The sequence below is a fragment of the Scyliorhinus torazame genome, chromosome 6, assembly GCF_047496885.1.
Source record: "Scyliorhinus torazame isolate Kashiwa2021f chromosome 6, sScyTor2.1, whole genome shotgun sequence".
Taxonomy (NCBI): Eukaryota; Metazoa; Chordata; class Chondrichthyes; order Carcharhiniformes; family Scyliorhinidae; genus Scyliorhinus; species Scyliorhinus torazame.
Genome location: NC_092712.1, coordinates 290,115,571 through 290,132,049, shown reverse-complemented (window position 1 = coordinate 290,132,049; position 16,479 = coordinate 290,115,571). Strand labels below are relative to the sequence as shown.

Below are 16,479 nucleotides of genomic sequence, written 5' to 3'. Positions count from 1 at the left end.
GGCGCAAAACGGCCACCGAATCCCCGTTTTGCTGGGGGCTAGCAGAACGGCAACGTGGAGCACCCAGCTCTAGCTGCCGATACGGCCCGGTGAATTGCTGGGTCCGTGGCCGCGCATGCGCACGGCTCCGGCCTGCAGCGGCCACACCGTGCTACATGGCGGAGGCCGCTTGCGGACCCGGCCCACAAAACAGTACCCCCCCCATCGTCCGGCTCGCGTGCCCCGGACCAACCCCCCACAGTGCCCCAAGCCCTGAATAACGTTCCCGCCCTGCCCACGGATCGGCCCTCCCCCGACTGTGGCAGAGCTGGACTGAGTCCGCAGCCACCATGCCAAGTTCCCAACAGGTGAGACCACACGTGACCCGCGCCATCGGGAACTCGGCCGGTCGGGGGCGTAGCATCAGACAGCGGGCCTCAGGCAATGTCCTGAGGTCATCGATACGTGGTGCGGCGTAGTCCTAGAGGCAGAGCATCGCGAAAGCGGTGCCGCCCCCGATTTGGTCGGAATCGGGTATTCTCCGGCCAATCGCCAAATGCGATACCGGCATCGGCGACAGGAGAATCCAGCCCAGGGTGTATGAAAAAAGAAAGGTGAAAAGCTGCCATATAAATGGTTTTCTCTCTGAAGTAGCAGCAATGTTGCGATGATAATAACGCCACCAGCTGAACAGTGATGTCTAATCTAGTCTCTCTTCTTTGCGATTCAAGGGAGCAGAGGGGCCTCCTGGTTATCCTGGTCTGCAGGTACTGGTTACATTTGTAAAGAGATGTCAAACTCTTCATGACTCTTCTAAGCTAAAAGACGCGAGCAGTTATTTCTGTGCATTGTGTTCTGAACTTTTAGGGAGTGGACGGTATCACTGGAATTCCTGGCGGGAGAGGATCTAAAGGGAGAAGAGGACGTAGGGTATGATATTTATTGTGTTCACTTAAAAGCTCGAACCTTCATAACACCTAACTAGACTCAAAAAAGTAAAACGGTCCTTCTGGCAAAAGAAAGATTTTTGAAATTCCTCCCATTGGCAACATTTGAAAGCACCATTTTATCGTGATCCCCAATTACCAAGATGCCTAGAATCACAAAAGGAGTCACATTGATCAGGTTGCTTGATGCATTCCATGGTGGGTCGGCATATGAGGGCTGTAGTGCATTATTGACACCGGCAACAATAATGGCTCAAATTTTGCAGCCGGTAGTGAAGGATTGGCCTTCGCTGTTCACAACGGTTCACAAGCTACTCACAGGTTTTAGTCAGCTCTGGAACACAGATTTTCTCTTTTTTCTTTGACAAAGAGTCTGCCAGAATTGAAACATTTGCTCCCTTCTCTCCCCACAGATGCTGTCAGACCTGCTGAGATTGTCCAGAATTTTCTGTTTTTGTTTCTCATTTTCCATGTCGGTTTGAATTCAATGCCTTCCACAGGGTAGATCTACAGGGTGTCTATGAACTGAAAAAGCAGCAGGGAGGTGGATCAGCCAATCGGTCTGAAGAATTCTCACAGATGACAAAGTAGGAAAGTAAAAGGCAGGAAATACAAATTACATTTAAACCATTGTGAAGTGAAATAAAGATTTGGGGGGCGCAGTTGGAATCAAGGGAGGAACTTAGATAGAAAAACACAAAAACACTTGAAAAAATTAACGTCAGTTTTTAAAAGATCTGCACCATTAATTCTTTCTTGTTGGAATGGGACTCCACGCGCTGGATTCTCTGTTCTGAATCTAAGTGCCGGTGCGAACAGAGAATGAGCGAAGGTTCATGACAGGAAAATTGACACAAACCCCTCACCGATTCCTGTACCAGTGAGGGGCTAGCCCGGCGCCACGTGAAACTCCCACAGATTGTGTCAAAAACGGCCGGACAATGGCCTGGTCCCGGGCCGCGCATGCGCAGGGCTGACAACCTGCACCAGTCACGCCATAAAACATGGCACTGGCCATGCTTGAACCCTAACCCGCCAACTGCGACCCTACAGCCCACTCCCTGGCCAGCGGCACGGATCCCGGATGAGTGTGGCGGCGATGGATACAGCGGCACACCGGGTACCCGGTCGCTGGGACCACACATGGCCTGTGGCTTTGGGAACTCTACCCATCGGTGGCAGGTGCTAAGGCCGATGACGCAACAATGGCGTGGAGATGGTGCACAGCGTGCGTCACGATGACGCTGGTTTGGAGGGAATGGAGCATGGCGGACCAGCATCAATCCACCGCCGGTCCCGATTCCAGCGTCGATCGCCGATCATGATTTCGGCATCAGGCTATGGAGAATCCAGCCGCACATCTGTGTAATTAATTTTTCAGGGCAAGAGCGGTTGCTTATAAGTCAATATGACTTATTACAGTGGTAATGTTTTTCATAGGTCTTTAATGCAATATTATTCAGTAGTTAGTTCAATTTCTCACTTTAGTAGTGATTTCTGTGCAGATTTTATCGACGAAGCCTATAACAGCGCAGCCTGTGGAGGAGCAAGGTATCACTGGCAGCAACTCCTAGATTTCCATTTTAATTGCACATGTGTAGAAGCCAGAAGTTGCTCTCGTTTTATCCAGTAGAAGTGGCGAGTGCTGTTTGCCTCACAGCATTTTGTTGGCACAGCATATTCTGGATCAGTATCATTTAAACCGAAAAGTTCCTTTGATTGTATTTATAACTTGTTCCTTTAAAAAGGGCGCACTTTTGCGAGATTAATTCGATTTTCAATTGCTGACACTTGGGGTAACTCGGTGGCGTCCTGATTGGTTAATGAGAAGAGTTGAACTGAGTTGCATGAAGTGACATGTCATGGCGTTGGTAGCTGAGGTCGTCAATTGCAATGTTGAAAATAACAAACAATAGCTGCTGGTGAAATTAAATCACTCCCAAAGTTACGTGAGAATGTTTGGTTTTCCCTCCGATGGCTGAAGGTTTGAAGATAGAAGTAACATTCATAACACAAGAAACCCATAAAAATGAACCAGTTCTGCTTCCAATGGGCACAATTCTCTGTTTGAGAGACCACTGTTTTCCTGTCAGAGCTAAATTGCTCCCCCTGGGAGCGCAAATGAGGAAGCAATTCCCAAACATCGCCATGCAAATTTATACATGGCCAGGATGGCAAGGGAATCCCTGATAAAACAAACAGTTGCATTCATAATCCCACATCAAAAACAGCCAATCTTTTAATAACCTCTTTGAGCTGTCAAGCAAACTGTGAAGTTATAACATCTTATTGAGATAATGAGATAAAGCAGCCAAGCATTAATACTGACAAAATGATAGCCCTTTGGGTAATGTCAACAAAAAGCTAGTGTAACTGCTAGACCAGATTTTCTTTAATCTCTCACTGACGCAGTGACCATTTTTTTTTAAAGTTGGGGATTTAAACTTGACAGATTTTTTAAAACACTGTTTGACACAGGCAGCCTATCCTAACATTTAAAAAAAAGGCATGGCAATTTATATAACTTGACAGCTTCTTTTTAATATCTCACTGACACAGGAGGCCCATAATTTTAATTTTTAAAGGGCTGTGGATTTAAGTAACTTGGCAGCTTGATTTTTGTCAACCGTTCACTGAAACAGTCAGGCTGTTTTTTAAATTTTAGAAGGCTGGCGATTTAAATATCTTGACAGCTTGACTATTCTACAGACGCTAGACGTCCTTCAAGAGCTTTTACGGCTATCCTAAAAGTCCATGACTCTTACACTGTGAGTTAAGGCCCTTACTACAGTGAAATGCAAGGGTCTTTTTGAACTCAGTACTGCGTTCAACTGGCCCTGTGGAGTTTGGTTCTCCTGCCTTTGCAATTCAGGCTCCACTTCCTTTCACCCCTTAACTAAAATGAAGTCTATTGGAAATGCAGCCATGACCTCTGAATCCAGATCCCAGTTGTCATTTTATACATGTCCGCAGAGATGATAATCTGGGCCTAATGAACTATTTAATAAGTCTACAAATTCAAAATACAGCAGAAACGGAAAATCTGAAATAAAAACAGAAAATGTTGGAAATACTCCGGTCTGGCAGCATTTATGGAGAGAGACACATAGTTAATGCTTTAGATCAATGATCCTGATAAGTGGCATGTAACACTCACACTGTATGAAGAACCAGTAATGACCAACTCCGAGAAGAAATAGCTGGGCGGGGGGTGGGGGGGGGGTGGGGAAGGATAACAGTTGATTTAAAAACCTAATTGAATCCCGTGCATGTGGAGTTTGCACATTCTCCCCCTGTGTCTGCGTGGGTCTCACCCCCACAACCCAAAGATGTGCAGGGTAGGTGGATTGGCCACGCTAAATTGTCCCTTAATTGGAAAAAAAGAATTGCTCCCTTTAAATTTATTAAAAATAAACCTAATTGAATCAGCCATATAAATACCATGGCTACAAGAACAGGTCGGTGGCTGCTTTATTGTAGTGCGTAACTCCCTAAAGCCTGTCCATCATCATAAATCAGGAGTGTGATGAAATATTCTTTACCTTCCTGGATGAGTTCAGCTTCAACAACACTCAAGAAGCTCAACATCATTCATGAAAAAACAGCCTGCTTGTTCGGTACCTCATTTAACATCTTAAAAACATTCAGTCATGTAGTAATGCACATCGCAGACACTCACCAAATCTCATTGTACACCGTCTTCTGGACCCAGGATCTCAACATTTAGGAGAACAAGGGCAGCAGATGTGAGTACCACAACCTGCAAGTTCCTCTCCAAATCACAATTCATATTAATTTAGGAATATATCACTGTTGCTTCACCATCAATTGGTCAAAATCCTGGAACTCCCTGGGCAGGATTCTTCGTCGGTGGGATCCTCTGTTTCGTTGGCAGCGCACTCACGGCCACTGATTTCCCGACGGTGTGGAGGTGCCCACAATGGGAAACCCCATTGGTTGGCTGTCGAGATGGAGGATCCCGCTGCTAGCAGGACACGCCGCACCAGAAAGCGGTGCGGCAGGACGGAGAATCCTGCCCCCATACCTCAGCAATGTGGGTGTACCTACACCACACTTAAATGGTTCAAAAGGTCAATCACAACCACCTTTGGGCAAAAAGGGGATTGACAATAAAAGTTGGCCTTGCCAGTGATACCCGCATGTTGCAAATATATAAAACAATGTTTGCAATTGCTCTCAGACTGACTTCAGCAGCATCTAAATATGATCATCCGCCGTTTTCATAGTAAATGCTGTGACCTTAAAGGAGCAGGCCTTAGAGGAATAAGTAACCCGACATTTTAATGGTTCCCACTAATCGTGAACAACTCCACTTCAGATCGGAAAGATGGGCATAATCAGTCAAACTGTTGTCATGGATCCCTGATCAATAAATGAATTCAAATATTTGGATTTTGAAGCCATTGTAAGCAGAGATATTTTAAATAGAGTGAGAGTTACTCAGCCTTTTAAATCACTCTAACCTTTCTCTTTGAGGGGGACTCTGGCCGTACTGGAGACCCGGGAAGCCCAGGAGAAGCAGGAGGTCCAGGAGCAAGGGTAAGGAATGTAGAAAATTGCAAGTCCATAGCTGAATTATCTCCAGTGATTGGTTGTGCCACTTTTATGTATATTTTGCATGGAGGGTCAATTTTAAACAAAAGGAAAAAAAATGGATTTAAGGTTAGTGGGGGCTTAAAGTCTGAAAAATATGTTTCCCGAACCAAACTCGTTTCCATCCCGTCCATGTCTGACTTTGACAAAGGCTGGAAGGAGACAGATTGAAAAGGTAAATATGATAATGAGGCTGTAACCACCATTTTAACTGCTGTTGACTGGGTCTCCAGCCGGCTCCACTGAGGCGAGGACTTAATGGGCTCATAAGTACCTTCGCCCTGCTTTCTGAGCCTTGCTGCCTGTCTGAGAAGCCTATAGGGCAATCTCACACAGACTGTTACCCCCCCTCCCCCAGCCCTCCAGTAACACCCCTCTCCACAACCAAGCCTCTGACCCCCTCCACCACAAGGCCTGTGACTGTCACACACTCCACCTCAGGCCTTCGGGCACATCCTTTTGCATCCCCAGGTTCAGCAGACCCTTTTTTCAGAACTGTATCATTGCTATATCCACAAGCCAAGGAACTGTGTGCAGTGTCAAAGGAAATGGTGCATTTGAAGCCCATTTATTAAAAAACAAACAGCAAAGTTAGTGATACCTGCGTATGTTACAATTAGGTGTCAGAACGGAAAGTAGGCACTCTAGAACAGCAAATGTAACAAAGGTAGGAACATTCGAACATTTAGTTCTTTGAGTATGTTCCACCATTCCATTATATCATGGCTGATCTGTATCTCAGTTCAATTTGCCAAACTTGATTGCATATCTCTTAGTACTCTGACCTAACAAAAATATCTGCTACAAAATATGTGACACCTGACTCATCATGTGAAATACCATGGGAGAGCAAATGATAAGGGTTTTATTCTGGGGTAATCCCATGATTTAAAAAAAATATTTTTCAATGCCTGTGTGTTTATTTGCATAAGATTAAGATGTGTGGTACTATGAATTCCAATGATTGACTAACAGCCCTAAGAGAAGATAATAGGGACAATGTTGAATGGCTTTTTTTTTGATCCCCAAATTAGGGCTAGAGAAGCCCCAAGGTTCACTACTCTGCTGAGGTGCTGTGAACTATGTCTACTAACAGAATGAGCCTGGCTCCATCAAAAATGAGGAGGAAGTTTGAAATTCCCATGCTAATGTATGAGCTAGCACAGGTGGGAGTGCTGCATGTGGACTAGCTACCTGCACCCTTATCCTGTGCAGATAAAAATTGCCAGAAACATGAATGGGGGCAGAAATCTCAGATTTGGGTCCCCTAAGCCACTCCTTACTCAGCCAACTCCACAAATATCAGGGCCACTTTGGATTAGCTTTGCACTGAGTGGGTTGTGACTGGAACATCAACCGTAATAATAGGTAGCTCTAACTCTCAACCATGCTTTCCTTGAGTGAGGCTTCCCCACTCGGAACACAAGAGTATCCCTCAATCCCAATTCCCCATGTACAAACATAATCGGCAAAACTACTCAGGATCTTTCTATTTCTCTCTCATTTCAGGGCCTCAAAGGGCCACCTGGGATCATACCCATGAAAGTAAGTGATTCCTGTGCACATGGAAATTTCATATCAAATCAGAATTTAACACTAGTCATCAGATCTTGAATTCACAATTTTTCTTTTGCAGCCTTGTGATCTTGTGTCATATGTTCGAGATAAATGTCGTAAGTAGTTTAATGCCTCATTAAGTCACAACATTTTAAAGACAAAATGGTTAGTTTTACTAAATTCTGGGTTGTACATTATAAAAAGATATGACTTGATAGCTATGGAATGCTACAGGACAATGAGTACGTTCACATTTGTGAGATTGCTAAACATTAAGTTGGACTGTTGACCTATCTCTTAGGAGACCAACTTCCCAAATGATCCATGTTCCCAAGCAGTAGGCTTGCAAATGCTCAAACTCCCAGATGACAAATCTGCCAGTTGACTCATTTCCCAGTTGACTCATTTCCCAGGAGCAATGTTAAATTGGCCAAAATCCCAGATTATCAAATTACACAGACAACCAAACTCTCCCAAAGACAAACCCAGTGTCCTCTACATTTAATTTTTGTTTGATGGTTTGGCAAAGATTCTTTGGACCATTTCAGTACATACGTCTCAAAGGAAAAATAAGTCTTACTGTGAGTCTATTTCTCCAACTATCTCACTTAAGGTTTGCTTTGTGAGTGCTGTTGTATTGAATAATGTCAGGCAATCATTTTGATAAAAACAATAAATCTGGCATGCATTAATGTTCATTTCTACCAGTGAAGTATAACTTTTAAACTGCGGTGCTTATATTCAAATGAAATAATTATTGATATCCCCCCCCCCCCTTCTTTTCTCCCTTTAGCCTGCTGTTCATCAGGTAAGTGTCCTTCTTTTCATTATTGCATAGGTGTCAGCTGTCCTTTCGTGGTGACCAGAAGACCATAAAACCAAACGATATAGGAGCAGAATTAGGCCATTCAGCCCATCCAGTCTCCTCTGCCATTCAATCATGGCTGATATGTTCCTCATCCTCATTCTCCTCCCTTCTCCTTATAACCCTGATCCCCTTGTTACTCAAAAACGGCAGGGGTGGGATTCCTCGTTGGCTGACAGCGAAATCGGGAAACGCGATTGGGCGGAGAATAGGTTCCGACACCAAAATCGCAGCCGGCACCGATTTCAGCCGGAATTGCAATTCTGCGTCACCTCAACAGCGCTGTCAATGTGGTCCGGAACGCATGTTCAGTAAACACCGTTTGCATATCATTAGCGGGCCTGACCTGGTATTCACCGGGGCCTCCGCGATTCTCCGCCTCTGATGATCCGAGATCCCGACGGCTCGGTTCACTTGTGCATTTTTAAAAATCATGAAACCGGCATTATGGCTGCTGAGGGAGAGAGGGGGTATGGAAAGTGTCCAACATCGTCATAGTTTGCCGACAGTTGTGCACCTGGCTGGGGAGCTTCTGCCGGGATCGAAGGGAGTAGTGGGGGGTGGCCAGGAGCTGGACTGTGAGGTTTGGGTGGACGGGCACGGAACACCATTGCCACAGTCAGAAAAGCAGCCATGCAGCTGCACATGCCGCTGACTGCCCACTGTGGCCTTAGGGCCATGGGTGGTATAAGTGTCCCCCCAGGCCACCCCCCAGATCCCCTCTGGCCCCAGCCAACCCATCAGCTGTATGGGCGCGCTCCAGCACAACCAGTGCCACCTCGTTGGCTGGGATGAGTGTGTGTGGGGAGTGAAGTGTGTAAATGCGGCTGCAGCTAATCTGTCTCCTGAGTGTCAATCACGGACCTGGCAAATCTTGCACCATTTCTCATTGGAATTGATTGTGTTCCACGTGGCGCCGGTGCTAGCCCCACCACAGTCGCTGAATCGGTCCAGGTGCGGCGCCAGTTTTGCTGTCATGAAAGTCCACGAATCCTGCCCCGGCATCAACACTTAGTCTCAGAAACGGAGAATTCCGCCCCAGATTTGTGCTGGAGGTGCTGTTCCCACAGGACTACAGACCAAGAGCTTGAAGGTGGAGTTAGACAAAATATTTCTTTCTTAAACATAAGAACAGGAGCAGGAGTAGGCAATTTAGCCTCTTGAGCCTGCTCCACCATTCAATACGATCATGGCTGATATCATCCTGGCCTCATCTCCATAACCCTTCAATCCATTACTAATTAAAAATCTAACTACTCCTTAAATTTACTCACTGTCCTAGCTTCCACCACACTTTCACACTGAGGCAGAAGGTTGGAGGTTCAAATTCCACTCTTGAGGTGCGAGCACAAAGCCCAGCCTGGCACTTCACTGTGTTGCCAGAGGTGGTATCATTTCAATGGGTCATTAAACCAAGAGCCCACATGCCCTCGCAGGGGAATGTAAAAGTCCCATATAATATTTACAGAACAGGGGAGTTTTCACTAGTGTCCTGACAATATTTGTCACTGGCATCACAAAAACAGGGGTGGGATTCTCTGACCCCCCCCGCTGGGTTGGAGAATCGCCGCGGGGGCGGCATGTATCCCGCCCCTGTTTATCAGATTATTTCATTGTTTGTTGGAGCTATCCATGTGCAAATTGGCTGCTGTGCTCCTACATTACAACAGGGACTATACTTCAAAAGTACTTCGTTGGTTGTAAAACTTTTTGGAAATCCTTGAGCCATGAAAGGTGCCAAATAAATGCAGAATCTTTTCCATTTTCTAACTTTATATTTATTTGCTGCTTGCTTAACCTCATGTTTCAGGAGGAACAGAGTGCCCTGTGTATCCCACTGAGCTGGTGTTCGCTTTGGACGTGTCTGCAGATATCACACCAACCATATTTAATAGAATGAAGACAATAGTCATTAATTTTGTGCAGGATCTTAAAATCACTGAAAGTAGCTGCCCAAAGGGAGCCCGTGTGGCCGTTCTTGCCTATAATTCCATCGTACAAACATTGATCCAATTCTCAGACTTCAGGAGCAAGCAAAAGCTCCTGGAAGAACTGCAGAATCTAGCTTACGCGAGGACAAGCAGCAGACGGAATATTGGAGCAGCGATGAAGTATGTTGCAAAAAATACTTTCAAGCGTGTCCGTAGTGGCGTTCTTGTCAGGAAAGTAACAGTATTTATTACTAATGGCCCATCTCGCGAGACATCAGCGATCGCAACAGCTGCCCTGGAATTCATTGCCTTGGACATCACTCCGGTTGTCATTTCTTTTGATAATGTTCCTGAAATTCAACGTGCCTTTGAGGTAAGAGAACCAAACATGTGTGATATATTAAAAATGTTACACCTATTTGCACTTCTATCAACTATTCCTGCTATGAATTTCCATGGCTGCATTGTAATTGTGTGCACCTGCCACTGAAGGCTCTACAGCACCACAACTGGTGGGAGGGTATCATTACAGTGTTACATGTTGACATAGGCAGTTTCAATTATAAATTTGGATGTCACAATTTAGCTTAAAAATTGCTTTTTTCCAATTAAGGGGCAATTTAGTGTGGCCAATCCACAAATACCCTGCCAATCTTTGGGTTGTGGGGGTGAGGCCCACGCAGATACAGGGAGAATACAGGAGTACAGGGAATACAGGGAGATACAGGGAGAATACAGGAGTACAGGTCCACAGGTCATTGAAAGGGGCAACACAGGTGGAGAAGGTAGTCAAGAAGGCATACGGCATGCTTGCCTTCATTGGCCGGGGCATTGAGTATAAGAATTGGCAAGTCATGTTGCAGCTATATAGAACCTTAGTTAGGCCACACTTGGAGTATAGTGTTCAATTCTGGTCGCCACACTACCAGAAGGATGTGGAGGCTTTAGAGAGGGTGCAGAAGAGATTTACCAGAATGTTGCCTGGTATGGAGGGCATTAGCTATGAGGAGCGGTTGAATAAACTCGGTTTGTTCTCACTGGAACGAAGGAGGTTGAGGGGAGACCTGATAGAGGTCTACAAAATTATGAGGGGCATAGACAGAGTGGATAGTCAGAGGCTTTTCCCCAGGGTAGAGGGGTCAATTACTAGGGGGCATAGGTTTAAGGTGAGAGGGGCAAGGTTTAGAGTAGATGTACGAGGCAATTGTTTTACGCAGAGGGTAGTGGGTGCCTGGAACTCGCTACCGGAGGAGGTGGTGGAAGTAGGGACGATAGTGACATTTAAGGGGCATCTTGACAAATACATAAATAGGATGGGAATAGAGGGATACGGACCCAGGAAGTGTAGAAGATTGTAGTTTAGTCGGGCAGCATGGTCGGCACGGGCTTGGAGGGCCGAAGGGCCTGTTCCTGTGCTGTACATTTCTTTGTTCTTTGTTTGTTCTTTGAATGTGCAAACTCCACACGGACAGTGACCCGGGGCCAGGATTGAACCCAGGTCCTCGATGCCATGAGGCAGCAGTGCTAACCACTGCGTCACCATGCCGCCCCTTAGGATATAACAATTTATAATGACACAAAACTAATGACAGATTCAAAATAGGGACTAAATTACATCATAATTCAATTTTTAGCTATTCCCTGCCACACTTGTTCAACTCACTGGGCGGGATTCTCCGACCCCCCGCCGGGTCGGAGAATCGCTGGGGGGGGCGGCTTAAATCCCGCCCCCGCCGCCCGCCGAATTCTCCGAAGGGTGAAAAGTCGGCGGGGCGTCAATCGAGCCGCCCGCCACGGAGAATGGCAGGGGCGGGCACGAGACAATGGACTCCGGGACTGCCCATATTCTCTCGGCCGGATGGGCTGAAGTCTCGCCGACGTGACCGCGGGTCACGTCGGCATAAATCAAAACACCTTTTTAATGGCATCAACCAGTGCTGATGGTTGACGCCGTCCAACGTGGAGGTAGGTCACGGCCTGGGGGGTGGCCGCAGGAGAGGTGATGGCGTGGCCGCAGTCTGTGTGTGTGAGGGAGAGGTGTGTATGGGTGTGTGCGGCGGGGGAGGTGGGGTGGGGTGGGCTTCGGGGGAGTGCCGGGGAAGGGCGGGTGAGTGCTGGCGAGGGGGACGGGGGGGGGATGAGTGCCGGGGAGGGGGGGTGTGTGTGCCAGGTACGGGGGGGGATGAGTGCTGGGTACGGGGGGATGAATGCCGAGGAGGGGGGGATGAGTGCCGGGGACGGGGGGGGGGGGGTGAGTGCCGAGGAGGGGGGGTGAGTGCCGCGGACGGGGGGGATGAGTGCCCGGTGCGGGGGGATGAGTGCCGGGTACGGGGGGCTGAGTGCCGGGGGGGGGGGGGGTGGGGGTGAGTGTCGGGTACGGGGGATGAGTGCTGGGGACGGGGGGATGAGTGCCGGGTACGGGGGGATGAGTGCCGGGTACGGGGGGATGAATGGATGAATGCCGAGGAGGGAGGGATGAGTGCCGGGTGAAGGGGGGGATGAGTGCCGGGTAGGGGGGGTGAGTGCCGGGGACCGGGGGATGAGTGCCGGGTACGGGGGGGGGGGGGGGGGGGAGGGCCGGGTACGGGGGGGATGAGTGCCGGGGACGGGGGGTGCGAGGGCAAGGGAGTTTGTCCGCCTGGCCAGGTGCCACCCTCCAACAGTCGCGCCCATGCAGCCCATGCCACTTGGCTGGGGGGAGGGTGGGTACGGGCAATGATGACATGCCTTCGTTTCCCCTCCCCCGTAGGACGTCATGTTTTCTGATCAGCCAGTGATGTTGGCCGCCGTGGCGGCAGCCGCTAATGTCCATGTTGCCCTGGATGAGGAGGAGGAGCGTGCCAGAGAGGTGGCGCAGGCTGCCGCAGAGGGGCAGGCGGCAGCCACCCAGGCTGGAGGGACACCCGCCCGACAGGATGAGGAGGAGCAGGAGCAGGAGCAGGGGGAGCACGTAGTGGAGGAGGAGCACGAGGAGGGGGAGGAGGATGTCGCGGCGCCACGGCAATGGAGGCACCCGAGGAGGCCCCGTGTGTACCGGCCCCAGCTGTCGTACCAGGACCTCATGGACCGGGAATGCAGGAGGAGGCTCCGGATGAGCCGGGCAACCGTGGCACACATCTGCCACCTGCTGGCACACCTGTCACCGCGTGGCACTGGCGGGGGACACCCTCTCCCCGTGTCCGTCAAGGTTACGGTGACCCGGAACTTTTATGCCACGGGGTCATTCCAGACGCCAGGTGGGGACTTGTCCGGCATCTCGCAGACATCGGTGCACCGGTGCATCCGGGCAGTGACAGACGCCCTATAAGCCATTGTGGACGGCTACATCCGCTTCCCTGTGGACCAGGCCAGCCAGGATGCCCGGGCCGTGGTCTTCTCTGCCATGGCCGGGTTTCCCATGGTTCAGGGCGCGATCGATATGATGCACGTCGCCGTGCAGCCAGCTGCAGATAACCGGGCCGTGTTCACCAATAGGAAGGGGAGCTATTCCATGAACATCCAGGTGGTCTGCGATCACCGCATGATTATCCTGCACGTCTGCGCCCGGTACCCGGGAAGTGTACATGACTCATACGTGTTGTCACGGTCTTACATCCCCGGCATGTACGAGGGTGCCACCCCTGGCTGAGGGGCTGGTTGCTGGGCGACAGGGGCTACCCGCTGCTGTCGTGGCTGATGACGCCTGTATGGAGGCCACAGAATGACGCGGAGAACAGCTATGATGTCCATGTAGCGACAAGGGGAGTGATAGAGAGGTGCTTTGGCGTGCTCAAAATGCGTTTCAGGTGCCTGGACCTCTCTGGGGGCGCCCTCCAGTATCGGTCAGATAGGGTCGGCCGCATCATTGTGGTGTGCTGCATCCTGCACAACATAGCCCAGCAGAGGGGCGATGTCCCGCAGGCAGAGGACGGCGGAGTGGAGGAGCAGCAGGAAGAGGCGCAGTCCTCCCCAGATGAGGGGGATGGGGGCAATGGTCAGGGCAGACGGGCTAGACACAGGCGGGTGGCTGTCCACCGTTACCGGCTGGCCCAGCGGGCACGGGACAGGCTGATAGCCGTCCGCTTCACTGACTAAGGGGCGTGGGAATCGGCGAGTCTGGCCAGATACCACACACCATGGCAACACCCGAACACCCTCACCCCCCCCCCCACCCATCCACCCACTCAGCACCCTCACCCCCCTCAACCACACCCACCCCACCCGCATGCACACCATCCCCCCATTGCCGATCCACCTGCGGCACGACGGCCGGGCTCTCATGGGCGCCGGTGGAAGTGTGTCTATTGCAGGCCATGGAGGATGATGACAACCCGCTCTGCAATGAGCTCCTGGCTCCACATCGTTGGACTATGTCTGACCCATGGCCACAGTCCCATCATCCACCCGGACCATCTCTGCATGTGGCTGTGACACTGCAGCGCACGGTCCCGTCCTCTGCCCGGGGGAGATGGTGAGGGCGGCCCAGGGGGAAGGGGGCAGACTCACCTAAGGCCAACGTAAGACCACCCCTCACACACACACTGGCGCTCAATGTACATGACACCCCACATGCTTCAGACAGAGCACAAAGGCAGCTTCTGTAGGTGTTAAAGTGATTTTAATAACAAACAGTGCATACATGTGCCCTAGCGCCTAAAACACGTCTGTGCCCTGCACCCGTGCCAACTTACTCAGTGTCTAATTGTTTGGCCTTACGGGCCCTTTGACTACTCCTCGGTGGTCCCCCAGACGGTACAGCAGAACTGGAGGTGGACTCCTGCGATTCCTGCCCTCTGACTCGGGATCCCTTTGGTAGCCGTTTCCTGGGGCGCCCCGGCCTAGATGGGCAAGCTGCGGCCCGGGAACTGGGATGGCGAGCTGCCAGCCTGTCCTGCCCGTTGCCCACCCGATGCACCTGGGACAGAAGGGGGGGGAGTCCGAGGTGCTGCAGTGATCCTGGACCTCACCTACTGGGGGACCAGGGACGGGCGCCAGCAACTCCTCCTCCCTCAGGGTGCCCAATGGCCCCCAGGCCTCTACATGTGTCGGGGGTGCGAACGGACTGGCCATCCGACGCCCCCCCGACACCTGGCGCTGCCAGTCCTGGAGGCCCGTGCTGGTATCGACAAGGGTCTGCAGGTTTGCAGCCAAGGAGCTCAGGGAGTTGGCCATTCCTGTCTGTGACTGTGCGACGCCGGCTAGCACATGGGCAATGGCGCCGATGCCCTCAGCTATGGCCTGCTGAGACTGGGCCATGGCCTGCAGGGATTGGGCCATTGCCTGCTGAGACTGGGCCATGGCCTGCAGGGATTGGGCCATTGCCTGCTGAGACTGGGCCATTGCCTGCTGAGACTGGGCCACGGCGTGAGTGCCTCTGCCATCTGCCGCTGGCGCTGGCTCATGGCCTCCTGTGAGAGGGCAGCCATGTCCTGGGCCACAGACGCCGCCTGCACGGAAAGCCCCAGGCCTCGCATACTGCTCCCCATGTCTGACACCGTCGCACCAATTGCCTCCAGAGGGGAGGGGGAATATGGGGGAGGGGGGATATGGGGGAGAGGGGATATGGGGGGATGGGGGATATGGGGGAGGGGGATATGGGGAGGGGGGATATGGGGGAGAGGGGATATGGGAACGGGCTGTCGGAGGCTCACTTGCTGGTGGGCCCCCGACCTCTGCATCGGCAACCTCCCGGTCCTCAGGTCCGCCAGCCAATTCCAAGGCCCTTTCTTCATGTACGGTGCGTGGCCTCTCATCAGCTGGGATCCCTCCAGTCCTCTCATGCTCCCTATTGTTGTGCGCGCGCTTCTCCTGTGGGGGGAGGGGGGAGGGGGGGGTGCGGGTGGGGGGCAGGGGTAAAAGGCAACAGTGTTAGACAGGTATATGAATGCACACCTTCCGTTGTGCGTATAGTGCAGAGGTTAGGATTGGTTTCACCTGGGGGTGTGCCGCACATCGGGCGGGGGGAGAGGGGGGGGGCGGTGAGGGGTGGGGGGGGGGACTCACCCTGCCTGTTCTGACGAGGTCCTTCACCTTCTTGTGGCACTGGGTGCCTGTCCGTGGTGTCAGAGCCACAGCGCTGACGGCCTCTGCCACCTCCCTCCACATACGCCGGCTGAGGCGTGGGGCGACCCTGCGGCCGTGTCCGGGTTACAAGGACTCCCTCTTCTCCTCCACTCCGTCCAGGAGGGCCTCAATGTCGCGGTCCTGGAACCTCGGGGCTGCGCGGCCATCTTGTCGGGTCTTCTGGGGTGGGGGGCGCGTCTTTTGAGCCGTCACGCCATGCGGCGTCAATAACGCCGCACAACATCACCGTCCACGTCGGGTGACGCCATCGCGAATGGCGTCACGCCGCTCCTAGCCCATTCGGGGCCGGAGAATTTGCGCTGTTTGGGGAGCCTGACGTCGGAGTGATCCGCGCCATTTTTGGCACCGGGCCCCGGACATCACGCCAGTTTTCGGAGAATCCCGCCCACTGTGTGTAATGCCACTGAAAATTCATTGTATTTTAATATTTTTTAACAGTTAAAATACAAAAAGTATATTCAAAGGGATAGAACCGTCCATCGATAGTACTTGCTAATTTCATACTGAAAAACATTCATAGGTC

General features: G+C 51.2%; 1 protein-coding gene across 1 annotated transcript in view; it reads left to right on the top strand.

The window, feature by feature from the left end:
- Positions 1–16,479, top strand: part of LOC140425489 (collagen alpha-6(VI) chain-like) — a 198,060-nt gene that overhangs the window by 150,554 nt on the left and 31,027 nt on the right. The window contains exons 29-35 of the mRNA XM_072509810.1: positions 711–746; positions 847–909; positions 5,424–5,486; positions 7,050–7,085; positions 7,177–7,213; positions 7,891–7,905; positions 9,773–10,266. Of these exons, the coding sequence (XP_072365911.1) occupies positions 711–746; positions 847–909; positions 5,424–5,486; positions 7,050–7,085; positions 7,177–7,213; positions 7,891–7,905; positions 9,773–10,266 (744 nt within the window). The remainder of the gene's footprint in view (positions 1–710; positions 747–846; positions 910–5,423; positions 5,487–7,049; positions 7,086–7,176; positions 7,214–7,890; positions 7,906–9,772; positions 10,267–16,479) is intronic.